The 27,569-nt window shown below is 52.8% G+C and overlaps 1 protein-coding gene across 2 annotated transcripts in view; it reads right to left on the reverse strand.

The window, feature by feature from the left end:
• Positions 1-993: 993 nt before the first annotated feature.
• Positions 994-27,569, reverse strand: part of ZNF341 (zinc finger protein 341) — a 36,398-nt gene continuing 9,822 nt past the window's right edge. The window contains exons 2-13 of one of the 2 annotated variants that reach the window (XM_056121916.1): positions 27,040-27,189; positions 24,459-24,705; positions 21,581-21,776; positions 20,183-20,273; positions 18,968-19,161; positions 17,297-17,487; positions 12,803-13,011; positions 9,732-9,828; positions 8,432-8,564; positions 4,704-4,815; positions 4,095-4,165; positions 994-1,667 (exon numbers count right to left, since the gene is read on the reverse strand). In XM_056121916.1, the coding sequence (XP_055977891.1) occupies positions 1,144-1,667; positions 4,095-4,165; positions 4,704-4,815; positions 8,432-8,564; positions 9,732-9,828; positions 12,803-13,011; positions 17,297-17,487; positions 18,968-19,161; positions 20,183-20,273; positions 21,581-21,776; positions 24,459-24,705; positions 27,040-27,116 (2,142 nt within the window). In that variant the 5' untranslated portion in view covers positions 27,117-27,189 and the 3' untranslated portion in view covers positions 994-1,143. Of the gene's footprint in view, positions 1,668-4,094; positions 4,166-4,703; positions 4,816-8,431; positions 8,565-9,731; positions 9,829-12,802; positions 13,012-17,296; positions 17,488-18,967; positions 19,162-20,182; positions 20,274-21,580; positions 21,777-24,458; positions 24,711-27,039; positions 27,190-27,569 lie in introns of both variants that reach the window. The other variant, XM_056121915.1, reaches the window with a different exon arrangement.

Genomic DNA, 27,569 nt, shown 5'->3' on the forward strand with positions numbered 1-27,569 from the left:
TGTCTCACACGAGGCCAACCCGGGTTTGATCCCCAGCATTCCATAGGCTCCCCCGAGCACTGCCAGGAGTGATTCCTGGGTGCAGAGCCAGGAGTATCCTCTGAGTATGGCCAGGTGTGACCCAAAAAGACACACACACACACAAAAGATAAATAAGGAATCATGGACGGTTCCCTTTGTTCCAGCGGGGCCCCTGCATTACAGGGAAGGAAGGAGGGTGTGCTTTGGGGTGTAGTGGGGTGGGAGGGCTCTCTGCTCACCATGACTCTCTGACTCTGGTGATTTTCTGATTGCAAAAGGGCTTGGGGCCAGGCCCAGGAGCCAGCATTATCAAAAACGAATATAAACCCCTCCTCCATTGTGTTTCCAAGGCCGGTGTTCTGATATTACCTTCCTGGGAGTTTCAAGCTCTCAGTGTCTAAGGGGCCTGTGCAGCCTAGTGAGCCATGGGGCAATGAAGCCCGTCCAGAGTGCTGCCACCTAGAGGCTAAGAAAGGGACTGTCAAGGCTGAGGCCTTGCCCTAAGCACACTTGGATAACCAGGTACTGGGCACCTTCCCCGCGGAACTCTGTGGGCGTTCATCCTACTGCATCTCATGAGAGCCCTGAGGGATAGCACCGTCAAAGGCCCCATCCGACAGGTGCCCCGCCGCATGGGGAAGTGAGGTGACTGAATCAAGGGTCTCACTGCAAGTGTGTGGGCAGCACTTGGATTTGAGGCAGATGGTGCAGAGAAGTGCACGGACCACGATCTTCCTCACCGCTCCAGCACAGAGATGTCAGGGGTTGCTCAGAATTACTGGACAGGAAAAGGTCTGGCAGGTAAGGGCTCCTGCTGGAACTGCTGGACCAGAGGCCACCCTAGGTGACCCAGGGCAATGGGCAGGACGGCCCACGCGTTCCTCTCCGGGAGCCTGACTGCCCGGTGGGACCAGCCGCCCCTGCACCTCTCTGGCCCAGCCATCTCTCTCGCCACCGCCTCTGTCTGAAATCTCAGCCAGAGGCCGCCCGACCCCAGGGCCCAGCGAGCTGCGGGGCTTTCCAGCAGGACAGGGTGGGGAAGACCCTCAAGTCTTCCCCCAGGGGCCCCAAGCCCGGAGGCGAGCCTGGGGCCAGGTCGTAGGAGCGAACACTGCGGACCCATCACTCGGAGGCCTGGATGTAGACAGGCACGGCGAGCATGGCACAGGGGCCCTCGGCCCCTGCCTGCAGCTCTGCCAGTGCCAGGTTGGAGCCCAGGCCCTCGGTGTGGCCGGGCACCACCAGCTCGGGCTCGCCCCCCACGGGACCCCCCACCACGATGGACAGCACAGCCTCGGGCTCTGGGAAGGGTGGCTTGCCGGGGGCGGCCTCGGGCCCCGGGCCTGGCTCCTTCAGCTCCTCGAGCCCCAAGGGGTCAGGCAGGGGGGTCCCCACCTTGCGTCCACCACTGCTGCCGCTGCGGGGGGCTGCCCTCCTGCGGGGGGGGCGTCGGGCTTGCAGGTCCTTATCTTTCGGGGGGCCCAGGCGGCAGCGGTGGTCCTTGAGGTATTTGTGGCGGGAGAAGCCCTTGGCACAGCCAGCGCAGCGGAACTTGTAGTTGCCCGTGTGGGCTCGCTGGTGCTCGGCGAGGTGGGCACGGCGGCTGAAGGACTTGCTGCACAGGGCGCACTTGTGGAGCTTCATGCCTGCAGAACGAGCGGGGGTGAGTGAGGGGCGCCCACCTCTGCGCAACGCAGCTCAGCTGGCAGGGTCAGCACCTATGGGATCGGGGCTCCCTCCAGCCCATCTCCCAGGCCCTGCTTGTGCCAGCTTCACTTCTCCATGGCTCCAAGCTGGCTCCTGCCCCTGGGCTTTTGCACCTGCTGCTTGTCCCCCCACCTCAACAACCTCCCAAACCCTCCACCCCTAAACCTCTACCTGGATGACCCTCGGCCTTCTCTCCGATCTTTTATCCCTAATGCTATCACACCCACAGGGCAGCTAGAAACATCTTCATAAAGCTCGAAGGGTTGTTGGGGTCAGGGCAATGACTCCAGGCGCTGTAGCATACGCTCTGCAGACAGAGGATCCAGATGTGATCCTTGGTACCATCTGATCCCCCTGAGCATTGCCAGGAGTGACCCCTACGCACCATGGCATGTGGCCCTCCCCAATCCTTCACCCGTAAGAAAAAAAAAAACAAAACCCTAAGCGTCAGAGTATCATGACATTTTCTGCTCTACACCCTCCAGTGAATCTCAAAATTTCCTGCAAGGTGATATGTGATCTGGCTGCCTCTGGGCCTCGGTCCCAGCCGCCTGTTCCAGTTTCTTAACTTGCTCTCTGCACTCCAGGCTTCCTGCCCACCAGGCCTTGTCTCAAGCACCTCTCCCTCTCCCAGTCTCCTCTCTGCCTCCAAGCTCTGCACTTGTTTCCTCACCTAGAACTCCTTTCCAAGCGCTTCTCTCGTTCCCTGGAACTCAGCTCTCACACCACCTCCTCGGAGGGGCCCTCCCTGATGTCACTCCCATCACCCACCACAATTCCTTGTCCCTGAGCTCTGCTTGTTCCCACCTTTGTTTCTGCTATACTTTTCTTTCACACACTAATCTGCCATTCATTGTCAATCTCTGCCACTAATACTCCGCTTTCCCAGGAAGGGGACAGACTTGGTCCTGAATCTCACAGGTTCCCGGCGGACATTGTGCACCACGTGAGGTCACTCCAGCCCACGCAGCCTGGGCCAGGGCCCCACTGGTCTTTCAGGGATGGAGCTTAGAAACTGTTAGAGATTTGCCGGGGGCGGGGGGTGGAGAGGAGAGGTGGGGGGGTCACCCTAAGAGGGCAGCAGTGCCAAGACTCTCCCACTTCATGAATTTTTTTTCATGGCTACATCCTTCCCGTAAACTGACAGTTCTTCACTGGGGGCCACTCTGCCCTCCAGGGGCATCGGACTGATCCTCTGGAGTCATCATTGGTTTCACAATTGAGGGGAGGATGCACCATTGGCAGCTAGTAGATGAACATCTGGAATGGGTGCTCAACACCCCAATGTACAGGGCACCCGCCTGTCCAACCCCACCTCCCCTGAGCCAGTAAAGACACATCGGGCCCACAGTGTCACCAGCGCTTCAGCTGAGAAAGATTCCAAAAGGAAGGTGAGCTTCCAAAAGGAAAGGAAGCAGCAAAGGAAGAAGTTCCAGGGGACCCCTACTCCATGCCCCAGCGGCCCTGCTCCGCCAAGGACTCTAGTGACAAGGAAAATAGGCCTTGTCACTTGACAGCCTGCTGGGCATTTCCAGCAGGCTGACACCAGCGAGCAGGAGCTGCCGAGGGGCAGCTGAGACAGGAAGACGTCTTGGGGAGTGCATTTGGGGTGCCTGGCGATGCCCCCAGTCTCCCCGTGTAACTGTGGGAGCCTGGGGATGTATGCCAATATGCTCATGTCCTCCAGGTGACCAGACACTGCTTTGCCAAACAACACGCTTGGACACTTCTACTCCTGTACTCTCCCACCAGCTGCCTGCAAACAGTCTGCTTCGGATGGTCTAGAATACAGAGCTCTTATCTTTATTTTGGGTTTGTTTTATTTTTTCCCTCTGGCTTTTGGGATCACACCCGGTGATGCTCAGGGGTTACCCCTGGTTCTGTACTCAGGAATTACTCCTAGCAGTGCTCGGGGCACGATATGGGATGCCAGACCCTGAAGAGTACAAGGCAAATGACCCACCCGCTGTACTATGGATCCAACCCTTTGTTTGGGGCCCAGTTTTTGAAGAACAAAGATCAACTGGGTCCACTGAGGAAATAAACAGGTGCTCTCCCACTTCTCAAAGCGTGCTGCTTGATTAGTCACTGGCACTTGGTGTGAACTTCCGCAGCACAAGGTGTCTTCCTGGCCAAGCCTGGGCCCCATCCAAGCCTGATCGTCTGCCACGTCTCATCTCCGTCAGCCGCTCAGGGACACTACGCTTATCACCTCTGCCTGGGGCACTGGGCGCCCACAGAGGCCTGGCTCAGAGGACCAGGTTGGAACATTCCAGCCTGGAACGACAAGCCTCGCGGGTCATGCCTGGTCTTCTGGCAGGGGGCTTGAGCTGAACCACCGTTCCGGCAGGGGACAAGCCACGTACCTGAGTGCGAGAAGATATGCGCCTTCAGCTTGTCCGGCCGGTTGAACTCCTTACTGCAACCTGTGTGTGACCTAGAACACAACAAAGTCACCAGTCAGGGGATGTCACTGAGCTAGGAGCCTCTAGCCAGCCCCTCCTTCCATTCACCCTGGCCATGAGGAACTCCTCTGTCCCTCCTAAAGGCTAAGCAAGGCGGCAGGGGAGGGAGTAAGCCAGGGCCGGACAAAGAAAGAAGGAGTCCAGAGGTCGCACTGAGTAGGGTGTAAGCCTTGTAAGCATAAGGTCATGAGTTCGATCCCCGGTACCAGCCCACACAGTCAAGGGCTATCCTAGCACCACTGCTATTTGTGACCCCCAGCACTGCCAACAAGTGTGTGATCTACCAAGTACATGCAAACACCACAGCTGAGGGTGCAACTTTGGGTCACTGCAGCACCAGCAACAATGGGAAGGGAAAGGGGGGCGGGGGGAAGGACAGAGACCCTCAGCCCTGCTCTTCTTCTGTCCTACCACGGCACAAAGCTTTGCTCATGCTCCCCCCCAACACACACACACACACACACACACACACACACACACACACACACACACACTCCGATCTCTACTCACGAGAAGGGGCATTTGTATTTCTTAAACGGCTCGTGGATCAGCATGTGTCTCTTCAGTTTGTCCTTGCGGTTGAACGCCGACTCGCACACTGAGCACTTGTAGGGTTTCTCACCTGTAGGAGGGACACCGGGGGGGACTGAGAGGAGACACAGGGGTCCCCAGGAGAGGGCAACAGCTCCTCTTGGGAGGCGGCCGAGGAACAGAGTGGCCTCTCCCCTTCCGCCAGGTCGTGGTTAGCCACGGACCGTTTCAGTCATCGCGACAGTCGGGAAAGGCAGCCGTGAGGGCAGTGCATGAGCAGAGACTCGAGGGACGAAGGTGCCAGGCTATGCTGACCCCAGAAAGTGGGGGGCGCCTGGTGTGTCTAAGGACCCACGAGGAGGCTAGTGTGTACGGAGCAGAGGGGGAGAGCAGGAGGGAGAGAGTGAGGGAGGTGAGCTGCCTGGCCAACAGAGGCGCTGCTGGCTGAGCCGGGGACTGGGGCTGCGCCTGTGGATGCTCCTGCAGGGGTCTGCACTCAGGCAGGTGGGCTCTGGCTGGAGCGTTCCCTGGACCTCTCAGTCTTCTCAGACAGAACGGATCAAGGTGGGTGATGGTGCAGGCAAGGGGGAGGCCCAACACAACAGTTGGAGTGGCCAAGGGCAGGTATGTCCAGAAAGCAGAACCATAGCCCTGACAACAGACTGGCTGTGAATCATGAATGGCCAAGGTACACGCAGAGGGACCGGGGACGGCTTGACAGAACGGGGGGGTCTACCCCGTAGGAATCACCATCACCTCATGGGATCCTTGCAACACAACCCAACGGAAGTGGGTACAACCTTTATAGAGAAACCAACTTACTGCTCCTCACCTACTGGACGGCTGCCACGGGAGCCGGGGCCCAGTGCGTGCCCAACACCTGCCTGTGGCGGAAGTTGCCCTGGGCAGGAGGAGGGCAGGAAAGCGAGAGAAAGAGCAGTGAGGGGCCCAAGGTTACAATCTGTGCTTTGGGAAAACAATCGTTAAGGGACTCTTTTGGTTTCCTGCCCTTATTTCCTCTACTCTGCTCATTCTCTGGAATGTCCTTTTGAAAAATTCCAAACCCCATGATTAAGGAAAGTCTGGCCCTTACAATGGAATGCTTTGAACTCATGAAAAAGATTCAGGCTGATCCATGTTTCCCTATCTGGAAAGATCTCCAGGCTACAGTGCAGGGGAAGAGAGGTCAGAAGGCTGCAAACAGTTTGGTACAGGGGAGTTTGCTTTTGTTTTCATTTTTTTGGTTTTGTTTTTGCTTTGGGGCCTCACCCAGCAGTGCTTGGGGATGGGGGGCTCACAACAGTGCAGACCAGGTACCTCCTAGCAGTGCTCAGGGGACACTGCATTGCCTACTAAGGATCAAACTGGGTCTCCCACACCCAAACCCTGCATTCAGCCCTTGACACTCTCCCTCTGGCCACAGTAGTGTTCTTGTTAGAAAAAACTGTGATTACCATCTTCCAAGAAATGCTTATCACTTGCATATACACAGAACACACAGGAAGAAAAGTGGGGCGGGACCCAAACCAAACTGTAGACCACAGGAAGGACTTGAGGGAGAAACGCAACATTTTCTTTTGTGTATTTCAATACTGCTTCCGTTTCACAATCAGTAAAAATGAATGATATTTGTTGAATTTTAATAATCTTTAAAACCATCAAGAGAGCAACTGGGTAATACCTATTCAAGTTACCAATATAGACGCTTTTTTTCTTTTTTCATTGTGATTGTATATACATCAAATTGACCATCATCTTGGGGAGGAATTTAATTCTGGGGTTCCACTCTGTGGTTAACATGGGATATTCTTGGTTCTGTACTCAGGGGTCACTCCTGGCAGTGCTCGGGGAATATGCAATGCCAGAGCCTAAACCAGGAGTGGCCACACGCCAGGTATGTGCCTTACCCCTTGGTCCAGAGCAATAGTACCTTGGGAAGGGCACTAGCCTGGCACAAGGCTAACCCAGATTTGCTTGTCTTAGACCCCACAGAGTTCCCTGAGCACCGCCAGGAGTAAGTCCTGAGCACTGCTGGGTATGAGTCTCCCAAAAATGAAAGTGTCTCATCCTCTGTACTGTATCTCCAGCCATTACTGTATCTCTGTAGAGATACAGAGGTACTGTGTCTCTACCATTTTTAAATAAGCAGTTTAGTGGCGCTGACACATTGACAATGGTGCATTCCACTGGTAGCTCACACTGAATGTGTTTATTGACCCGGATCGCAGTGCACCTTGAAATTAAGCACATCGGGGGCTGGAGTGATAGCACAGCTGGTAGAGTGTCTTGCACGCAGCCAACCCAGGTTTGATTCTCAGCATCCCATATGGTCCCCCGAGCACTCCCATGAGTGATTCCTGAGTGCAGAGCCAGGAGTAACCCCTGAGCATCGCCGGGTATGACCCAAAAAGCAATAAATAAATAAATATATAAATAAAACATCACCTAAAAAAAAAAAAGAAATTAAGCACATGTATGTTGTGATGCAGTCACCTCCAGTCCCAATCTCCAGAATGTTTCCTTCAGTTCCCTGAGTGCTGCCAAGAGTGGCCACTGTACATGGCCACCCCCAAAACGACAACTGACAGGCCAAGAGATACGGGGATTAAAGTTCTTCTCCTGCATGTGGCCAACCTCGGTGTGAATCCCCTGCACCACTTATGGCCTCCTGATTATCGTCAGGGCTCACTCCCTCGCACAGAACCAGGAACAGCCCCTGAGCACTAGAGGATGTGGCCCAAACCAACATCCCCAGACCAAGAACACCTCCAAAGTTTGAAAAAAAAAAGTTAAAACTAATGAAATGGAAAATATTGCTTTGTAAAACATATTTCAACATATTCTGTTTGTTCATGCATTTCTGAGGTTACAAAATAGGTCACAGTAAAAACAAACACTAGAGGGCTGGTGACGTGGATCTGTGGCAGAGCCTTTGTGACGCCCTGGAATCAATCCCTGGTGCCAGTAAAAAACAAAATAAACCATCCAAAAAACCAACTGGGCTGTCCATCTGATGGCAGAGGGTTAGGTTTTTATTATCTATGTTCTTGAATAGTCAAGGGTCTTTTTCTTCCCATTTTGCCAATCTTTAGAACCCTTTCAATTAAAAAACAGTAACTTTTTTTGGTTTTCGGTGGAGGTGCCCATATGCCCTGGTGCTCAGGGGTTGTCCTGGTGATAACTAGAGGACCATGCGGTAACGGAGAGAGATTCCAGGTCTCTCACGTGTAATTCCTGAATTCCAGTGTATTGAATCCCATATCACATTCAGGGGGTTGGAGAGATCGGACAGGAGGTAAGGCACTTTCTTTGCATGTTGTCATGGCAACTGCAGCCCCGGTTAGATGCTGAGTACCACATATGATTCCCTGAGTACCTCTAGGGACCACTCCAAAGCAGAGAGCTAGCCCCTGAGCACCACACGGTGTGGTGTGGTCCCCCCAAAATACTTTCAGATCAAGAGAAATCAAAGTGCTCCCACTTGGGCTCAGGGTGGTGAGAGAGGAGGCTGACACTCAGGGGGCTGAGCCAACAGCCCCCCAAGCTCCCAGGGGCTCTCTGCTCTAAGGCTGGAGGGGAGGAAAGAGGAGGAGATGATGGAGAAAGGGTGAGAAGGAAGAGGGCTGAGAGGGTTTGGGAGAGCGGATGGAGAGAGGCTCTGCAGACGTGGGAGGGGGTCAGGCCAGAGCTGGGGGGCGGATCCCCACCTGAGTGAATGTGTGCGTGCAGCTTGAGGTAGTGCTCCCGCCGGAAGAACTTCTTGCACACCTGGCACTTGAACCTGCCCCCGCTGCCATGGGTGGGCAGGTGACGCCGCAGGTAGCGTTCACAAGGAAACACCTGGCGAGAGAGAGGGTCCGATCAGACGCGACGCACCGGCCCTCACCATCCCGGTGAAAGTATGTGGTACTTTCCAGTCTTCTAGTCTCATGGTTCAGACCCGGAATGGCAGGCTCCGCCGTCTTCAGACCTCCAGGCTCCCCGACTCGCCCAGGGCCCTCGTCACAGCACAGCGGCCCCAGGCCTGGGCCCAGCCAACCTTGTCCTGAGAGCCTCCCTCTCCGCCTGACAGACTGCGAGCCAACTCAGGGGCCGGACAGAGAGCACCACATATGGTCTCCCGAGACCCACCAGGAGCAGTCCCAGAGCACAGAGCCAGGAGTAAGTCCTAGTCACAGTCAAGTGAGCACACACCCCCCCCCCCCCCCCCGGCAAACAATACAAAACAAAACACGAGCAGGGGTGTGGGGAACCTGGCGATGAATAGGAACTCTGGCTTCTATTAATTGCAATGTGTGTGGCTGAACATGACAACTTTGCAAAAAATGATTTTCTGAATGGAACTGGGGGAGGGGGTTAAGCCATACCTAGTGGTACTCAGGGTTACTCCTGGCTTTGTGCTAAGGAGCCACTCCTGGTAGTATTTAGGGAAGCAAACCAGGGCTGGCTGCATGCAAGCCAAGTGCTTGAACCCCAGTACTATCTCTCTTGTCCTTGATTTTGGAGTTTTTTTTGGGGGGAATCTAAAGGGGGTGGGAGGGGATTGGCCTAAGCCAGGGGTGTGGGGACTTCTCTTGGCTCTGTGCTCGAGGGTTGCTCCTGGCAGTGCTTAGGAAACCACGTGGTGCTGGGGATAAACGCAGCTGCGGTCCTTTAAGTTAGTGCCCAAGCCACGCGTCTGTATTGTTGGCTGGGGGCATGAGGGTGTTTGTGAAACCCAGGAAAGGGAACTGTGCTTGGGGGACCTGATGCTATCACGGCATCAGTTGTAGGGGTGGTCAGTGAAAAAACCGCGAGTATCAAGGAGAACAATGGTAACACATCCAGAAGCTGGAGACAGCTGGGCCCAGGACAGGCCTCAGTGCAGGTGGGCTGGTGGCTGGACCCAGCACCCCCTACAGCCCTCCACCCATGGCCACATCTGGCGTGTGAAGTCGCTGGGCCAGCGGGGCGAGCAGACTTCCACGAGGAAGCAGGGTCGGCGGAGATGGCCTCGTGGGCACCCACCTTCTGGCAGTGCGGGCAGGGGAAGCTGTGAGTGGCTGTCTGCAGGTGGTGCTCCAGGGCCTCAGGAGTGGAGTATTTGTTCACGCACTTGACACACCTGAGTGGAAGGAGCAGGAGATGAGGTGTGAGGAAGGAGGAGCAGGAGGTGTGGGGTGGGAGAAGGAGGAGAAGGTGAAGGGAGGAAGAGGCAGGCGGTGGGGGGGGGGGGAAGGAGTAGGCGGTGAGGGAGGGAGGAGCAGGAGGGGAGGGGTCAGGGAAGGCTGGACACGCTCCCTGACCACCCCCTTTGGCCTCCTAGGCTGAATCCTGTAGAATTCATTCTGCAGTGTCTGCTTTTTTGTTGTTTCTTTGCTTGGAGGTCACACCATACTCCTGGCTGTGCTCTGCAGACCATATGGGATGCCAGGAATTGAACGGGGGTGAACCTGGGTCGACCACATGCAAAGTAAACTACCGACCTGCTCTACTATCTCTCTGGCGCAGACTTGGCACAGTCTGATCCTGCTACTGAAACACTCTTTCCCAAGGCATCCGCGGGCAGCACCTACTGTCTTCACACCTCAGCGCCAAAGTCACTTCCCGAGATACCCTCCGAACCACCTTTATTTTCAGTTGCCCATTTGCCCCTGGAAATTCCCTATTATGTCTACAGTGTTTTGCTTGTTTTGGGGTCACACCCAGTGGTGCTCAGGGAACAGACTCTCTCGGCCTCAATGCTTCAGGAGACCCTCCAGTGTTGGGGATCAAAACAGGAAAACCTGCGAGCACAGTAAACACCATAACCCCTGTACTATCTTTTTTTTGGGGGGGGGGGGGCGGGTCACACCCATCTATGCTCAGGGGTTACTCCTGGCGGTGCCGTATGCAAGGCAAATGCCCTACCCGCTGTGCTATCGCTCCAGCCCCAACCCCTGAACTATCTTGACGAAGATATGATGCCAAACCTGAAGAGCTCAGAGCTACTCCCAGCTCTGTGCTGAGGTTCCAGGGACCCAAGCCAGGTCTCCTACATGGAAAGCAAGAGCGTCAGCCCACTGAGCTGGAGCTCTGGCCCTGGGATAGTTTTATTTTTTGACTCACTGGTTATTATCTACATCTGCTGCTAGCATGTGGGCCCTGGAGGCAGGAACTGCATCCGTTCTGTGGATAAACTGCCCTGATCACCACTGCGAATCTGTTATATGAAAGAGTTCAAAAAACAAGGCTCCAGGGCTGGCATCTTCCAAGCTCTGACCTCAGTTTCTTCATCTACCAAATGGGGTAAGAATCTCAAGTGGATCTGCCCTTCATACATTCTTTTTTGGATGTATTTGTGTTATTTCACTTTGGTTTTTTTGGGGGAAAGGCACACACCCTGCTGTCCTAGGGCCTTACTCCTGACTCTGAGCTCAGGGTTCCCCTCTAGCATTGCTTAGGTGACAATAAGGGGTGCTGGGGGATCAAATCCAGGTTGGTTGAGTGTACTATCTCTTGAGCCCCAACCTTCTTAAGATTGCCCCAACCTTCTTAATGTTGGGATGGGCTGCCTCCCCCCACCTCCCTTGTACTTCTGGAAGCCTTGGCAGTCACGTCCACATCCCAAAGCTGCTCCAACCCTTTGAGCCATGTTCTCAGCCAACCTTAAACTTGAACTTGAACCTACAGTTTAGGGCTGGAGGTGATACACTTGCTTTGCATGTGGCCAACCTGGGTTAGATTCTTAGCACTGCATATGGTCCCTGTGCCCCACCAGGAGAGATCCCTGACCACCACAGGGTATTGCCCAAAACACAAAATAAATTCAATTTTATATTATAAACAAACACATGCTACTTTTGACTTTGCTTTCATATTTGCTACGGTTGCAGAAATAGGACAGCAGATAGGGAGATGATTTTGCAACCAGCCAACCCAGGTTCAAGACCTTGAACCCAGATAATCCCTTGAGCCTTGCCAAAAGTGATCCCTGAGTGCAGAGCCAGGAAAAAGTCCTGAACTCTGCGAGGTGTGGTACAAATACTGACAAAAAAAATGTGCATGCTCTTTCTTTTATCATTTTAAGCACCAGTGTAATATCCTTAATGAAACCTTAATTTTGTAGATTATCAGGCCAAATACTATTTTCATATTTTTAGTTTAAAAAAAAAGCCTGGGGCTGGAGCGATAGCACAGAGGATAGGACGTTTGTCTTGCATGTGGCCGACCCGGGTTCAATTCCCAGCATCCCATATGGTTCCCTGAGTACCGCCAGAAGTAATTTCTGAGTGTAGAGCCAGGAATGGTCCCTGAGCATTGCCAGGTATGACCCAAAAAGCAAAAAATAAATGAATAAAATTTTAAAAAATTAAATAAAATTTAAAAAAAGCCTTCGGGTTGGAGACACAGGACAATAGGTCGGCACTTGCCTTGCATACGGCCAACCCGGGTTCAATCCCTGGCATCCCTTATGGTCTCCCGAGGCCCACCAGGAGTGATCCCTGAGCAGAGAGCCAGGAGTAAACCCCACGCACCACTGGGTATGACCAGAAGTAACAATCTGAACATTGTTGAGTGTGGCCCAAAAATAAAAAATATTTAAAAATTAAAATATATACATATTTTAAGTTTTTCTTTAAGTCTCCACTATTATCAAGGAAAAATTAGTTTCTCTTTTGGACAACACTTTTTCCAAAGGTCTGCCATGTTGCAGGGTCCAAGCCACAGTATACAACAATTATGATGCTTGCCTTGCACGAAGCTGACCGAGTTCGATCCCGAGCATCCCACACGGTCCCCCAAACCCTGCCATGCAGAGCTAGGAGAAAGTCCTGAATACAGCCCGGTGAGACCCTGACACCCCACAAACACAGACAAAAAAAGTCTTGCAGATTGAAGAATAACAGCAGGAGACTCAGCATCTTTCCCTCCCCACTAGCACCAAGGCCCTGAAGCCACTCTGCAGATGGCGCCTGACTTCCCATTAAGGTGTCACACTGGTGCCACGCAATCAGGGGCTCCTGGCGAGGAAGGGACTTGGCAGGGGGCTGAGGGTGGCCACACGTACGTGTAGATGGCACTGTCCTTCTGGGGGCTGTGTTGGGGGGGGCACGTACTTGTAGACGGCACTGTCCTTCTTGGGGCTGTGCTGTGGCAGGAGGCTGTGAGAATACTGGTGCACGCCCAGGTCATAGAGCGACGGGAAGTCCTTGCCACAGAGGTGGCAGCGGTAGCTCAGCTCCTCCTGGTGGCTCTTGATGTGCTCCAGAAATGTGTCCAGTTTCGGGAACGTCTGGGCACAGCTTTTGACCACACACTTGTACACCTTGAAGGAAGAGGCAGGCAGGTGAAAGGCAAGGGGTGTATTGCTAGGGGTTGGAGCCCAGCTTGATTCTCTCCCAGCTCTGTGCTCAGGGATCACTCTTGGTGATGTTTGGGGGGGACCAGGTGAGGTACTGGGGGTCGAACCCAGGTCAGATGTATGCAAGAAAATGCCCTATCCACTGTACTCTTGCTCTGGCCCCCCACTGCATTCTGATCAGAGGGACCGCTCCTCTCTGCCAGGTGATCCACAGGAGCTCATATGGCATGTCCAATTCCACGCTCTCCTTCCTCACAAAGCGATACCCAATTAGTGGTCATGTACCCTGTTGAAACATGTGATTCCATGTTAACCCTTATTTTTTGGGGGGGAGGGTACGGGGGTCATACCCAGTGATGCTCAGGACTTACTCCTGGCTCTGTGCTCAGGGATCACTCCTGGAGGGACTCAAGAGACCATATGGGGCTGCCAGGGATTGAACCCTGGTTGGCTATGTGCAAGGCAAGCGCCCCACTTCCTGTACTATGGCTTGGGTCCTGTGAACCTTTTCTTGCCGATGATACATAGGTAGGCAATATACAGGGGAACAATCACTCCCAGAATTAAAGGGCGAAAGGATTCTCCTTGCCCTCCTCTGCTTTGGGCATTTGTCCGGCTGGAGGTGCAGTAGTCATTCTGCACCCGAGGCTGAACGTTCGTGGTAAGGACAGCAGAGCAAAAAGACAGAAGAAGCTGGAGTTTCCCCCTACTTAAGGACCCCCTGTGATAGGAGGTAAATAAAACTCTAACCACTCAGTGCTCCACTGTCTGCGGAGTTACAACACATTCCTAAACTCGGGGGAATGACTTCCTGACTCCTTAAAAAAGACAGAAAAGCTGGCCAGTCCCTATTGTTTGTGGGTGACAGTGTCCCTGGAAAGAGTGTCACCTAGAAAGAGCAACTGCCGCCGAGGAGGGTAAATTGCACCCAGTTGCGGAGACAGAGCTAGTGGGACGCAGGGCCCGTGACTGAAGCCACCTGCTCAGCCTGCAGCTGCCCTCACTAAGGCTTTCTTGTTATGTGAAACGACAATGTCCTAATTACTGAGGTCAGCTGAACTCGGTGTTTTCTGTGACCCCTAACTGCAGTTCCTCTGACTCTCTCCTGTCTTAAAGAAAAAAGGCAGAGATGTGGACAAAGATGTGGTCAATGATGACCACCACAGTTTCGCTGATTGTGGGAAAACTCAGGAAATAAAAGTTCATCAATAAGGCAGGGTTGTTTTTTTTTTTCTCTTTTAGTTTTTTGGGCCACACCTGGTGGTACTCAGAGACCACTCCCACTCTGTGCCTAAGGATCGCTCCTGGTGGTGTCTGTGGGGCCATGCAGTGCCCAGGATAGAGCCCAGCCTCCTGGAAGAAAAGCACATGGTCAGCCCATTGGGCTATTTCTCAGGTCCAACAAAAGAAAAAAAAAAACTGTTAGCTGAGAATGTGGATCAGTTGATAGAACACCTATTGACATTGCCACTGAAAGTGATGTTGGGGCTGGAGCGATAGTATAGCGGGTAGGGTGTTTGCCTTGCACGTGGCTGACCCAGGTTTGATTCCCAATCCCCCAACCACTGCCAGGAGTAATTCCTGAGTGCAAAGCCAGGAGTAATCCCTGTGCATCACACTGGGTGTGACCCAAAAAGAAAAAAAAAAGTCATGCTTTGGGGGGGGTCAAAAAGACAGCACAGGGGTTACGGCACTTGCCTTGCACAAAGCCAACCCTGGTTCAGTGCCAGCACCACAATGAACTTGGTTCAATGTTCCCTGAGCATTACCAGCAGTAATCACTGAGTAAGCCCTAAGCACAGCTGTGGTCTAAAATCTATATATATTATATAGTTAAAAAATAGAGACAGGAGAAAATACCCATAACAAACTTGTAGGTTGTGTGTGTGTGTGTATGTGTGTGTAAGACAGAAAGAGAGATACTGGACTGAATCCAGGATTTCCCATGTGTGAAGCATGTGCTCTATAACAGAGCCACAAACTCAAACATCTGAATATAAAATTTGGTTAAAGCTTCCTATGAGAAGGCCTGGAGCAATAATACAGTGGGTAGAGTGCTTGCCTTGCACACAGCCAACCCTGGTTCAATCCCCAGCACCCCATATGGTGCTCTGAGCCCGCCAAGAGTGCTCCCTGAGCACAGGGCCAGAAATAAGGCCTGAGCACCACTCAGTGTGGCCCAAAAACAAGCAAACAAAACACACACACAAAAAAACAAAACTTCCTGGGTCGGAGCAATAGTACAGCGGGTAGGGTGTTTGCCCTGCATGCGGCAGACTCGGGTTCAATCCCCAGCATCCCATATGGTCCCAAGCTCTGCCAGGAGTAATTCCTGAGTGCAGAGCCAGGAGTAACCCCTGAGCATCACTGGGTGTGACCCAAAAAGCAAAACAAACAAACAAATAAAAAAAAACCTTCCTATGAGGGTCTGGGGAAATAGCCCAAAAGGCTATTCCATGATTTGCATGTGAGAGGCCCTGGCTTGAACCCTAGTACCAAATAGTGCTCCTTGAGCACTGCTAGGCTCTTCCCCCAAAAACTTCCTGTGAGAGCTGGAGAGGTAGTTCAGCAGTAGAGTGCTTGGTTTGCATGTATGAGGCCCTACATTTGATGAAAGAAAGAGAGAGAGAGAGAGAGAAGGAGAGAAGAGAGAGAAAAAAGAAGGACTGCTGGAGTGACAGCACAGCAGGCAGACACTTGCCTTGCACATGTCTGACCTGACACCTCATGTGGTGCCCTGAGCCCACCAGGAATGATCCCTAAGTGCCAAGCCAGGAGTAGACCCTGAGCATTGCCACCACGAGTGGCCTAAAAACACTGTTGCACTGTCCTCCCGTTGTTTATCGATTTGCTCGAGCGGGCCCAGTAACGTCTCCATTGTGAGACTCGTTGTTACTGTGTTTGGCATATTAAATACGTCATGGTAGCTTGCCAGGCTTTGCTGTGCAGGCAAGATACTCTCGGTAGCCTGCCGGGCTCTCCAAGAGGGGCGGAGGAATTGAACCAGGTTCGGCCAGGTGGGCCGCATGCAAGGCAAATGCCCTACCTGCTGTGCTATTGCTCCAGCCCCAACCTAAAAACAATAAAATAAAATATAAAAAGAAAGAGAGAGAAGAGAAAGAAAGAAAGAAAGAAAGAAAGAAAGAAAGAAAGAAAGAAAGAAAGGAAAAGAGGGACTAGATAGTACAGTGGGTAGGGCACTTGTAAGTGTAAGTGGACAACCTGAGTTCTATCCCCAACACCCCATATGGTTCCCTGAGCACACTAGAAGTGATTTCTGAGCACAGAGCCAGGAATAAGCCCTGAACACTGCCAGATGTGGCACCAAAAGAAAAAAATAAAAACAAAAGAAGGGACAAAAAGGAAAGAAAGAACTCTAAATGAAAGGAGCCAGACACAAAAGGTTACATAGTGTAAAATTCCAAATATAGCAAATACCCAGAAGAGATAAATACGGAAAGAGAGAAGAAAGACTGATTCTCAGGGGCTGGGGGAATAGGAGAATGACTTCTCTTAGGTTAGTTCCTAAGAAAAGACTTTTCTCTTCTTAGTTCCTTTCTCGTTGGTAAAAATGTTCTGGAATTAAGACAGTGGTGCTACTTGCATACATTTATGAATATATTAAAACCCATGGCAGTTGACATTTTCATAAGGTAATCAATTGGGGCTAGAGAGATAGTACAAGGGTTATAGTGCTTGCCTTACATGTGGCTGACCCCATCTGACCCCCAGCACCGAACATAGTACCGAACACCGCCAAGAGAGATACCTGAACACAGAGCCAGGAGTGGTCCCTAAGCATGGCTGAGTGTGGTCTAAATCCCACACTACCAAAAAAAAATTCCCATTGGTAGGATTTTATACATAAGATCCCAGGGTATTAAGCACTTTCCCTGGGCTAGAGCTGCTAGCTCAATGGGCTAACACATGCTTTGCACGCAGGAGTCCTCAGTTTGCTTCTCATCACCACCACACATTCTGAACTCTGCTAGGAGTGATGCTTGAGCACAGGAGTGAACTAGATGTGACCCAAACACAAAAAACTAAGAAGAAGCTTTGCTGCATGGGATTCTTCCTATGGGTCCCGAAAGCCAGGCTTCCTCCCTCGGACTCCTGACACCGTGGCTGAGTAAACCAGGGCCCCTGCAGAGCAACGAGAAGGAAGCCTGGTGTGTGCTCAGAGCAACCACGGCCCACACATGTCCCTTCTGGCCTAGATTCGGGTCACTGTGTGGTCTGCCCCACCTACCTGCTCATTCTTATGCTGGGTCATGTGGGACTTGAGCTGGAAGTAGGTGTTGAACTTGTTGGGGCAGAACTGACACAGGTAGGAGCTATCGATGAGGACCACCTGCTTGGTCTCCAGCTCGTCCCCCTCCTCCTCGCTCGCTGCCTGCAAGGCCTGGGGTTGCGGGGCGCTGGACAGGCTCTGGCCCAACCCTGGGGAGAGGCAGAAGAAGAGTCAGGGCGAGAGCCAGGCGCCCCGGGAAGGGCTCAGCCACCCCACCATCTGCCCTCCGCTTGGGCTGGCCCGCACCTGCAGCTGGCGTGCACCGCCCGGATGGGAGAACGCTCAACTGCTTCCACCCCACCCCACCCCCACCCCCGAGAAACAGCAACTGCTTAGCCCCCGCCTGGCCCTCCCCTCAGACTGAAAAGTGCCGAACACGACTCTGCGCTCATCACGCCCCCTCAGCTCCTGCTTCTAGTCACAGCCACCTGCTCAGCCACCTCCCCACACTCTCAGGAGGAGAGGGGGTCCACCCACACCCTGTCGGGTCCCGTAAGTGGGTGCTAAATGGCCCAGCCCTTGTCGCTGGGGACTGCAAGGAGCTTCCAAAGGCAAGGAGCCCAGGAGCCCTCGGGAGGCTAGCACCCACGGGAGGAAAGCAGCTCTGGCCCTACGCTGTCCAACACGCTGATCACGAACCACACATGGTAACCGGAAATGGGGTCAAACACAGAAGTATCATGCATGAAAAATACATCGGGTCTTCTGAGGAGTTACAATAAAAAAATGAAAACAAGTGGCAAATTAATAAATAAGATAATGAACAGGACAGGTGGTGGCTCAGTGGCAAAGCACACGCCGAGCATTCAGTCCCCAGCACCACCACAACAAAATGTAAACAACTTCATTTTAATACTTCACTTGCTAAAATATTATTGTGTTAAGTTAAATAAAGTGAACAAAATCACAATAAAAAACATTGGTTTTCTGCAACATTTTGCAGGGGAATGCAGTTACACCCAGCAGTACTCAGGGCTGACTCCTGGCTCTGTGCTCAGAGATCACTCCTGGCTGGGCTTGGGGGACCCATTCAGGATGCCAGAGATTAAACCTGAGTGAACTGTGTGCAAGGCAAGAGCCCAATCCAATGTACTATAACTCTGGCTCCTGTTTTCTGTAACTATTTGAAAAAGGGAAATACATAGCTCATACTACATTTTATTGGACAGCATCTAGATCTCAGAAGCCTTCAACCTGCATGCAGGAGACGCATTAAACCAAAACCAGGACCGTGAACTCAGGGACTAATGGTGCCTATCAGACCCCTACTAGGGAGAAAGGACTTTGGAGGCCACAGCCTGTGAGGCCAGACAGGTTCCAGATTCCCATCCACAGAGGAGATGTCTGTAGTGATCTCCTGAACACAGATTCCCAGGCAGCACCGAGATTCTGCCAGACTCAGGTGCTGGGTGATGCCTAGCCTGGGGAAGATGCTAGTGACGCGGCCGGGTGGGGTTTCTGTCTTTCCCTCTGATCATCCCATGCTTCATTTTCCCAATGCAGGAGAAGGGAGCCCAGAGAGGCCAAGGAGGCTGCCAACGGTCACACAGCTAAGCAGCTGGCTCCCTCCAGGAAGCCATGGAAGAGGCTCTGGAGAATATGTTCCCCCTTCCCCCTGTTTCGACGCACCTGTGCTTTCCTCCTCCTCCTGACTGCTGGGGTTCAGAGCCATGACCTGGACGGTGACGGAGTTCCGGGAGACGGTGCCCCCGCTGCGCCCCGGAGGCCACACTTTGTGGGTCTGCATATGTTTCTTGACGTTGGACTTCTGGGCAAAGGCGCGCCCGCACGCGATGCACTGGAAGGGCTTCTCGCCAGTGTGGCTGTAGGGAACAAGCCCACTCACTCGCAGCTCTCCAACCCTGGCCACCAAAGAGGCTCAGACTCAGCCTCCAGAGGGGGTTGCCCACCATGCTGCCACAGCGAAAAGCCCCCTGCTGCAAGCAGACCAGCGACAGGCAGACTGAAGCACCAAGTGACGTCCCAGAGCTGTGGAATCCACCAGCCCTGCTGCCTCCCTGCTCTGGCTACTTCCGATTATGAGATAAAAACACTTCCTAGTTCTCTAAGCCCATTCAGACAGGAACCACTACCATTGGGGCTTTTGTTTGGTTGGTTTTGAGGCGGTATTGGCGGTGCTCAGAGATCATTCCTAACTCTACACTCAGGGATCACTCCTGGTGCGGCCTGGAGGACCAGATGGGGTGCTGTGGATCAAACCTGGTCTGGACGCATGCAAGGCAAGCGTACTATCTCTCTGGGCCTGTTTGGTCTGTTGGGGCCTCTGTTGTTGTTGTTGTTGTTTAGTTCTTTGATCACATTTGGCAGCACTTGGGGCTACTTGCAGCTGTGTGCTTGAGGATCACTCCTGGTGGTGCTTAGTAACAGGGACCAAACTAGGCTCAGCTGCAAGTAAGGCCTTAAAATGTAAAGTCATATGTAAGGATACAATAAAACTGGGAAGAGTCACCTTTCAGAGCTTTTCACTGCTCTAGACGCAAAGTAACAAGAATCTCAAGACTCATCCAGGTCCACTCTTAAGACGCACTAACCAAGTCATCCCCGCCCCCCACTGGAGAAGAGAAACCTCGAGTGTCCTTGGGATGAGCAGAGTCACATGGGGAGTGGGCAGGGCCTATAGTCACAGCAGGCCGGAGACTCCCACAGGCCTACCATGGCCCTATGGCTGCCTGGACAGTCTTCCTGGCTCTGGAGTGCTCTGAAGAGCAGGGCCTAAACACAGCACCGGGCTCTGACAGGCCCTGGCAGATGAAGGGGCTGAGAAGGGCGATCTGTGTTCACTGTGAAGGCCCCCCCAGAGCCACCTGCCCCCATGCCCAGTACCTTCGGATGTGCTGCTGCAGGTCGAAGTTTTTGGTGAATGACTTGTCACAGTATGAGCACTTGAGTTTCTGCGCCTTTGGCTTCCCTGCAGCTGAAAGATGGGGGGGGCGGGGGAGGGGGAGGGCAGGTGAGGCTGGGGCACAACAGAGGGTGCCCAGAACCACGTGCAGCCACCCTACTCAGGGACCCAGGGCTACACAGCCCCACCCAGGCAGTGGAAATATATGCATGCACCCCACCTGGCCTGCTGGCCTGCAGAGGAAAGTCAGGACATGCTCAGGGTGCGAGAACAGGGCAACCTCTAAAAGTTTTCCCAGCCCGAGGCTCAAGCCTGACTCTGCTGTCTTCAGGGCACTGCATCCTCTGCTTCCTGCCATCCTCATCGCTCCAGTTTGGCTGAACCCTTAATATAGTCAAGCATGGTCCAACCCAGGCCTGGAAGAAGGCTGACCCCTCCAGTATCTACGAGGCCTTTCCTTTCATCCCCAGATGGTCGGGGGCCAGTACTTCCCAGCTTTCCTCCAGATCACGACATCCTGTTCATCCTCCCGCAGAGCTGTCTTTCTCCCTCTTTCCCTGTCACAGGGGCAGACAAATCCCAAGCAACAGTGCCGGCTCCTAAGCGCCAGCTGCACCCGCACACATGCTCAGCAAGTGTTTCAGAGGAAGGAAAAAGGGCTAACTGGAGAGCTTCTGCAATTTCAGTTTCTCTCCCCCTGTTGCCACTTTGTTTGTTTGTTTGTTTGGGGTCCACACCTGGAGGTGCTCAGGGCTTATTTCCGTCTCTGCACTCAGGAATCACTCCTTCTAGGCCTAGTAGACCACATGTGGAGTGGGGAACTGAACCCAGGTCGGCTGTGTGCAAGACTACCTGCGGTACTATTGCACTAGCCCCTAGTACCACTTTCAAAGCTTGCCCCCCACCCCTAATCTAGCATCTCCAAAAGGGCGGAGGGGTAAACATCAATATCCATATATCCATTCTCCCCTTCTTTCCTCACAAATCTTTTTCAAAATGTTCCTCACTAAGGCACTTGCCAGCTTCCTTTGCAGCTACATATGGTCCTATGACAAAGTTTTGGCCAAAGAGATCTAAGTAAGAGTCTGGAAGCTAAGATATCTCTTATTGGTGCATATGAAATAGTACAGCAGGAAAGGGACTTGCCTTGCATGCAGCTGACCCGAGCTGGATCCCTGGCATCCCATTTGGTTCCCCAAGAACCACCAGGGTGAGTCCTGAGTACAGAGCCAGGAGAGTAGTAACCCCTGAGCATAATTAGGTGTGTGGCCCAGAGAGAAAGAAAGAAAAAATCCTAGCCATTAGAAAAGGATAAACTAGAACTTGGCAGCCTGTGGACAGCCACAGCTGCAAGATCTGGTGGCAAGCTGCGGGCACACCTTCTTGAAGTCCATTGGTCCCCTTGGCCCGCCGGGTCTTCAGCACTGGCGAGGAGTCAAAGGCAGCCACTGCGGTGCCTGGAGCACTGGTCATGGGGGCAGCAGGGTTTGGTCCTTTTGGTTTGAATCCCTGTTTGCCGGGGCTGTACACTGGTGGTGCGGGGTACACCGGCGCCTCCACACACTGGTTTGGCACCTGGAAGAACCGCACACAGTTAGGGATGGAGTCCTGGGACAGCAGGACAAGGGCCGCCTACGCCCACAGCAGCGTCCTCCCATGGCCCGGCAGATTCCACTCCCCATTCATGGTCGTCATCCCTGTCACTTTAGGACCCCTGAGAAGCCAGCAGAAGAGAAGCACCCAGGAACCAGGCCGCTGGGCCTCAGATCATGCCTCAGTCACATCTACCTCACTTCTACCCCCAAAAATAAATCACATTCCAGTCTCCCCTGCTTTCCTTTCATCACTGAATAATTTTTATCTTTATGAAGGCAAGGGCTTTTACTCTGCTTTTAATTAAATACTACAGCCCGGGGGTATTTGCCTTGCACGCGACTGACCCAGGTTCAATTCCCAGCATCATATATGGTCCCCTGAGCACCACCAGGAGTAATTCCTGAGTGCAGAACCAGGAGTAAACCCCTGTGCATTGCTGGGTGTGACCCAAAAAGAAAAAAAAATTGATTAAAAAAAAATTTAATGCTCCAACCCAAGACCCCTGCTTGGCAGAGAGTGGGCACTTAATTGTGGGTTCTGAGGGCATGACCTCACTTTAGCAGATATGGAGCCAGCAGGGGCACCCACCAGACCTTGCCTCACTCCCACACCCTTGGTTCCCCCAACACAGAGGGCAGGCAGCGAAACACCACATTCCTTTTTGGTTTGTTTCTTCTTCTTTTTAAAATCTATTTATTTATTTACTTATTTATTTATTTTTAAACACCACAGTCCTTAACTCTCACAGCTTGTTTCAGACTGGTTTCTGCTTGCGTCACAGAAACACCAATGACAATCTGCAGGGTGGGAAGAAGGGGGGACCTGTCCTCCTGCAGCAGCTGCCCTGGAGAACAGGCAGGCTTGTGACCTCTGTCCATCAGCCCTGGGAAGACTGGGCAGCTGAACAGCCGCCGCAGAAGTGCCCAGGCCAAATGGCAGCAGTGACCGCATGCTAAAGCCAGTGCCTGCCCGCCCGCACTGGGCTAGCTCCTCTTGCCCCATGAGTGGGTTCTATCGTTCACATCACCCGGGTTCTATCGTTCACATCACCCGTGGGCAGAGCCGTGACTGTGCTAGGTTTAGGCCCCATCCTTGCACCAGCTCTGACCGGGGAGGCCCTGTCTCAGAGAGAGCAAACAGAGGCCAAAGGGCACCGGACATAGCGAGGTGCAAAGAACGCCCAGTCAAAGATGACCTTGCTTCTGCCCTCAGAAAGCTCCAGGGTTCATGCAGAAATAAAAAAGGGCAGTCTGCTCTGTGCGGGGCCCTTCTCTGCCCACTGGGCCACCCTCATCCCCTCGGTGGCTTTATTTCCTTTTGAAATGGAACCCAGTCCAGAGTGAGGCTTGCTTTATCCTCCCCGGCGAGCACAGATAAGAGAGGCTCTCATGATACCAGATGGGGCAATTTACCCACTGATCTAGACAGACGGACTAATGTATGGTGACAGACAGACAGATACCACCTGGCATGGGCTGTTGCTATGGGAACTTCCTAGGGTGAGTGGGACCTAAAGGGGACCTAACATGTACACAGGGATCTCCGCCACCACTGTCTCGGGGAGTGTCCATTGAGGGACTGGAGAGAAGGTGCCTATGACTCAGAGATCCTCGGCAGGGCTCAACACGGCACGTACAGCACCCAGGTTACACAGTGGCCTCAGATGTCCTTTACCGTGCCTTGTCTCCGTGCCTGCCGCGGTGTGGCTTGGCAGCTCTTCCCACTGCGAGGGACACCTCCTTCCCTATCCATTTAGTCCCCACTGGTCTGGCCTATGGCTCTGACTGACTCAGAAGCTTGCGTGTGACTGACAAGCTTCCATGCCAAGGGGCCCCGGGTGCTCCGGCCTTCTTACTGCAAGAACAGGAGGGATGCTGGGGACAAGACCGGGGCACCCACTGTACTCACAGCCATGAGTACAGGAGAAATGCACGGGGCAGCGCCAGGTGCCCACTCGCCCCGCCACTTGCTCACAGCCACCAGCGAGCCACCTACACGTATGTACGTGGGTGAGCGCGGCCAGGATCAGCACTCGGCTAAGCTGATTATGAGAATCACAAATGCTTTTTGGCCAATCACCGCTGAGTCTCTGTGGTTGTTTCTTGCACAGCCACACTGCACCGATTAAGGTAAGAGAGACTCGTGCAGATCGTTATTTAAAATCCTGCCCACCTGGAACCGAAGCAAACAGTACAGCGGGGAGAGTGTTTGCCTTGCATGTGGCTGACCCGGGTTCCATCCCCGATATCTCCTATGGTCCTCTAAGTACCGCCAGGAGTACTTCCTGAGTGCAGAACCAGGAGTAACCCCTGAGCACTGCCAGATGTGGCCCCAAACCCCCAAATAATAATTAAACAAATAAACAAAATCTTATCCCCAAAAGACAGGCAGTCCCTGAATGTTCTCCCTAAGCACTTCCTAAGGGCAGCTCAGCATCTGATACTTTGTACCACGTTCTCCCCATCTGAGTTTCCATTTTCAGGGGGGATGGTTTGATTCAGGTCCTCTCGCCATGCGGGAGGATTCTGTGAGAGGAGCCAGCAGGTCTGCTTTTGTCCCCCATGAGCGGCATCTCCAGTCACGCCCAGCTCACAGTCAAGTTTACTCATGATGACCAGGACCAGTTATGTCCCAGCCCCCCAGCACCGGGTCCCCACTCACCTCCAGAGGTGGGTAGGGCTGCATTCCCAGCGCCTGGATCTCCACCGTCGCATTCCCAGCTAGGGGTGCCGCGGCACTGTACACTTCCACCACGCCATTCCCACCAGGGTTGGTTCGCCCTGGGGGACCCAGGCTCTGAGGTGGTGGGGGCGGGGGCTGAGGAGGGGGCGGTGGGGGCAGTGGCGGAGGAGGTGGAGGGGCCGGCGGAGCCTGGGTGAGGTAGCTGGGTGCAGGATGCATGTTCAGGCTGCTCTGAAATTAGAAAAGCAAAGTGAAGGCACAGCGAGGGAACAGTGGGGACGGCACTTGCCTCGCATGCCGCCGACCCTGGTTTTATCCCTGGCAGGCCATGCGGTCCCCCGAGTCCTGCCAGGAGTAATCCCTGAGCACAGAGCCAGAAGTAAGCTGCCAGGTGTGGCCCAAAAAGAAAAAAAGAAAAGTCGCCTGACAACCAACATCTTGTTGAGCCACCCCACCCCACCTCACCCCATAAAAAGGGCAAGTTTTAGCATAATGCATATGATGACCTGTTTAGATAGACACACCTTTCAAACATATAAACATAGTGACATAAAAAGCTGTTTTGGGGCCAGAGCAACAATACAGTTGGGTTGGGTACTTACCTTGCATGCTGCAGCTAACCCAGTTTCAATCCCTAAGACCTGGTACCCCAAGCCTGCCCAGAGTGACCCTTGAGCACAGAGCCAGGACTCAGACACAAGCACCGCTGGGTGTGGCCCAAAAGCAAAAACAAAAGCAAAAAGCTGGGGGGCTGGAGCAATAGCACAGCAGGTAGGGCATTTGTCTTGCACATGATTGATCCATGTTCAATTGCCAGAATCCCACATGGTCCCCTGAGCACCTCCAGGGGGAACTCCTGAGTGCAGAGCCAGGAGTTACTCCTGTGCATCGCCAGGTGTGACCCAAAAATTAAAAAAAAAAAAAAAAAAAAAAAAAAGAAGCTGTTCCTATTTCTCTTTGCATTCAAAGACCAGGAAGGCCAGACACCAAACTTTTAGCATTATTTTCTTTGGGTGGAAGAACGATGGGTGGTTGAGTAACTGATTTCTCAAGGTTTTTTTGTTTGTTTTTGTTTGTTTTGTTTTGTTTGGGGGCATACCAGCAATGCTCAGGGGTTACTCCTGGCAGGACTTGTGGACCATATGAGGTGCTGAATATGGAACCCGGGTCAGCTGCAAGCATACCTACTATACTGTGGTTCTAGCCCTAATAGGCATTTTGGGAAACTTCTTTCATATATTTTCTCATGCTTTTCTAATGAATGTGGGAACACATCAGTGCTATGCACATATGGGCACCACTCCCAGGAGAGCTGGTCTGACAGGTTCTAGGGTCCACTGGGACTGAGTTATCCCGGGGGATCTGGACTTGTCCTCAGGGCCTCTGCATGCAAAGCAAGTACTCCACTGCCCTGAGCCAAGTCTTAGTGGAAGGGAGGGGCATAGCAGTGGGAGGGGGCTAGGCCACACTGGTGGGATTTAGGCATCTACCCACTGTGCTATCACTCCAGCCCCGACATGATGCTTTTGAATTGAAATCAATTCCTTCAACATGCAGGAATTGAACCTGGGCCTCCAGCATGCAGAGCATGTGCTCAGCCCACTAGGCCATCTCTCTGGTCCCAGGAACACCTGTTTTTCCCTTGTTTTAAATTTAGAGACTACTTTATTAGTTTCTACTATCAAACTCATGTGGTTAAGAATGCTTTAAAAGGGGTTGGAGCAATAGCACAGCAGGTAGGGCGTTTTGTCTTGCATGTGGCCAACCCGGGTTTGATTCTCAGCATCCCATATGGTCCTCTGAGCACTGCCAGGAGTAATTCCCGAGTGCAGAGCCAGGAGGAACTCCTGTGCATCGCCGGGTGTGACCCAAAAAGAAAAAGAAAAAAGAAAAAAAAGAAACCTTTAAAACAATTTTTTTGGGGGGAAGGAAGAATTTGGGCCTCACCTGGTGGTGCTCAGGGGCTACTCCATGCTCTGGACTCAGCGCTTACTTTTAGCAGGGCGGGATGACCTTATGGGACGCCAGGGATTGAAGAAGCTGGGTCGGAGTAAATGCATGCAGAGTAAATGCCCTACCCACTGCACCATTGCTCGGGCCCCCAAGAATGCTTTTACAGTTTTATTTTATTTATCTTTGAGGTTTTCGGGCCACACTCACCACTGCTCAGTGGCTACTGTGCTCAGGTGTGACTCCTGGTGGTACTCAGGGAAGCTACTGTGGGCCAGGAACTTGAGTCAGGATTGCGGCAGCCTCGGTCACACGCAAGCCAAGCCAAGCGTCTTGCCTCCTGTACTATTTCTCTGGCACCCTTTTCTTACTCTTTTAGAGAGGATAATAAAAGGAATCACGTTTGACTAACTGAGGTGCTGAAACCCCAAGACACGTTCTGGATCCCAGCTGAATCCGGCAGCTTCCCAAGCACAGCAGGGCTGCCCAATGAGGAGCACAATCGTCCCCCGGGAGGTGAGCTACAGCCAAGCCCCCTCCTTTTCTCAAGTCTCTGAGCCTGCAGGCCCCCGCACGCAGGGTGGGGATGCGAAGGCGGCCCCCTTCTTACCTGCACAGGTGGAGGGCCTTGGGGCATGGGCTGATCCAGCGAGGTGAAGGCGGACATGGCAGACATGAGCACGTCATCGCTCACCAAGATGTTCCCCTGCACCAGAGTCTGAATCAGCGGGGATGGGGGCACAGTGATGTACGTGGAGATCTGGAGAGAGGCACAGACAGGGAGTCAGGAGGGAAATGTCGGAGACCCTTGGAAAGAAGTCAAAGATGTGACACAAAAGGTCTAGTTTGTGGATTCCACGGTCAGCTCTGTGGCTCCATGCTGTGCAACCCCGGGCAAGTCACTCCACCTCTCTGAATCCCTATTTTTTCCCCCAATGAGGAGCATAAGTGGCACTTCCCTCTAAGACACAAACTCTAGGGCCCAACAATAAGACACCTTGTTTCTTTCTTTTTTTTTTAATTTTTTTTATTTTATAAAGTAGCTCACAATATTTGATTACATTTAATATTCAAACACCAATCCCACTACCTTTACACCTTCCCATCACCGTATTTTGGGTATTTCTATCCCAATCCCCA

The sequence above is a fragment of the Sorex fumeus genome, unplaced genomic scaffold, assembly GCF_029834395.1.
Source record: "Sorex fumeus unplaced genomic scaffold, SorFum_2.1 ptg000044l, whole genome shotgun sequence".
NCBI classification, from domain to species: domain Eukaryota; kingdom Metazoa; phylum Chordata; class Mammalia; order Eulipotyphla; family Soricidae; genus Sorex; species Sorex fumeus.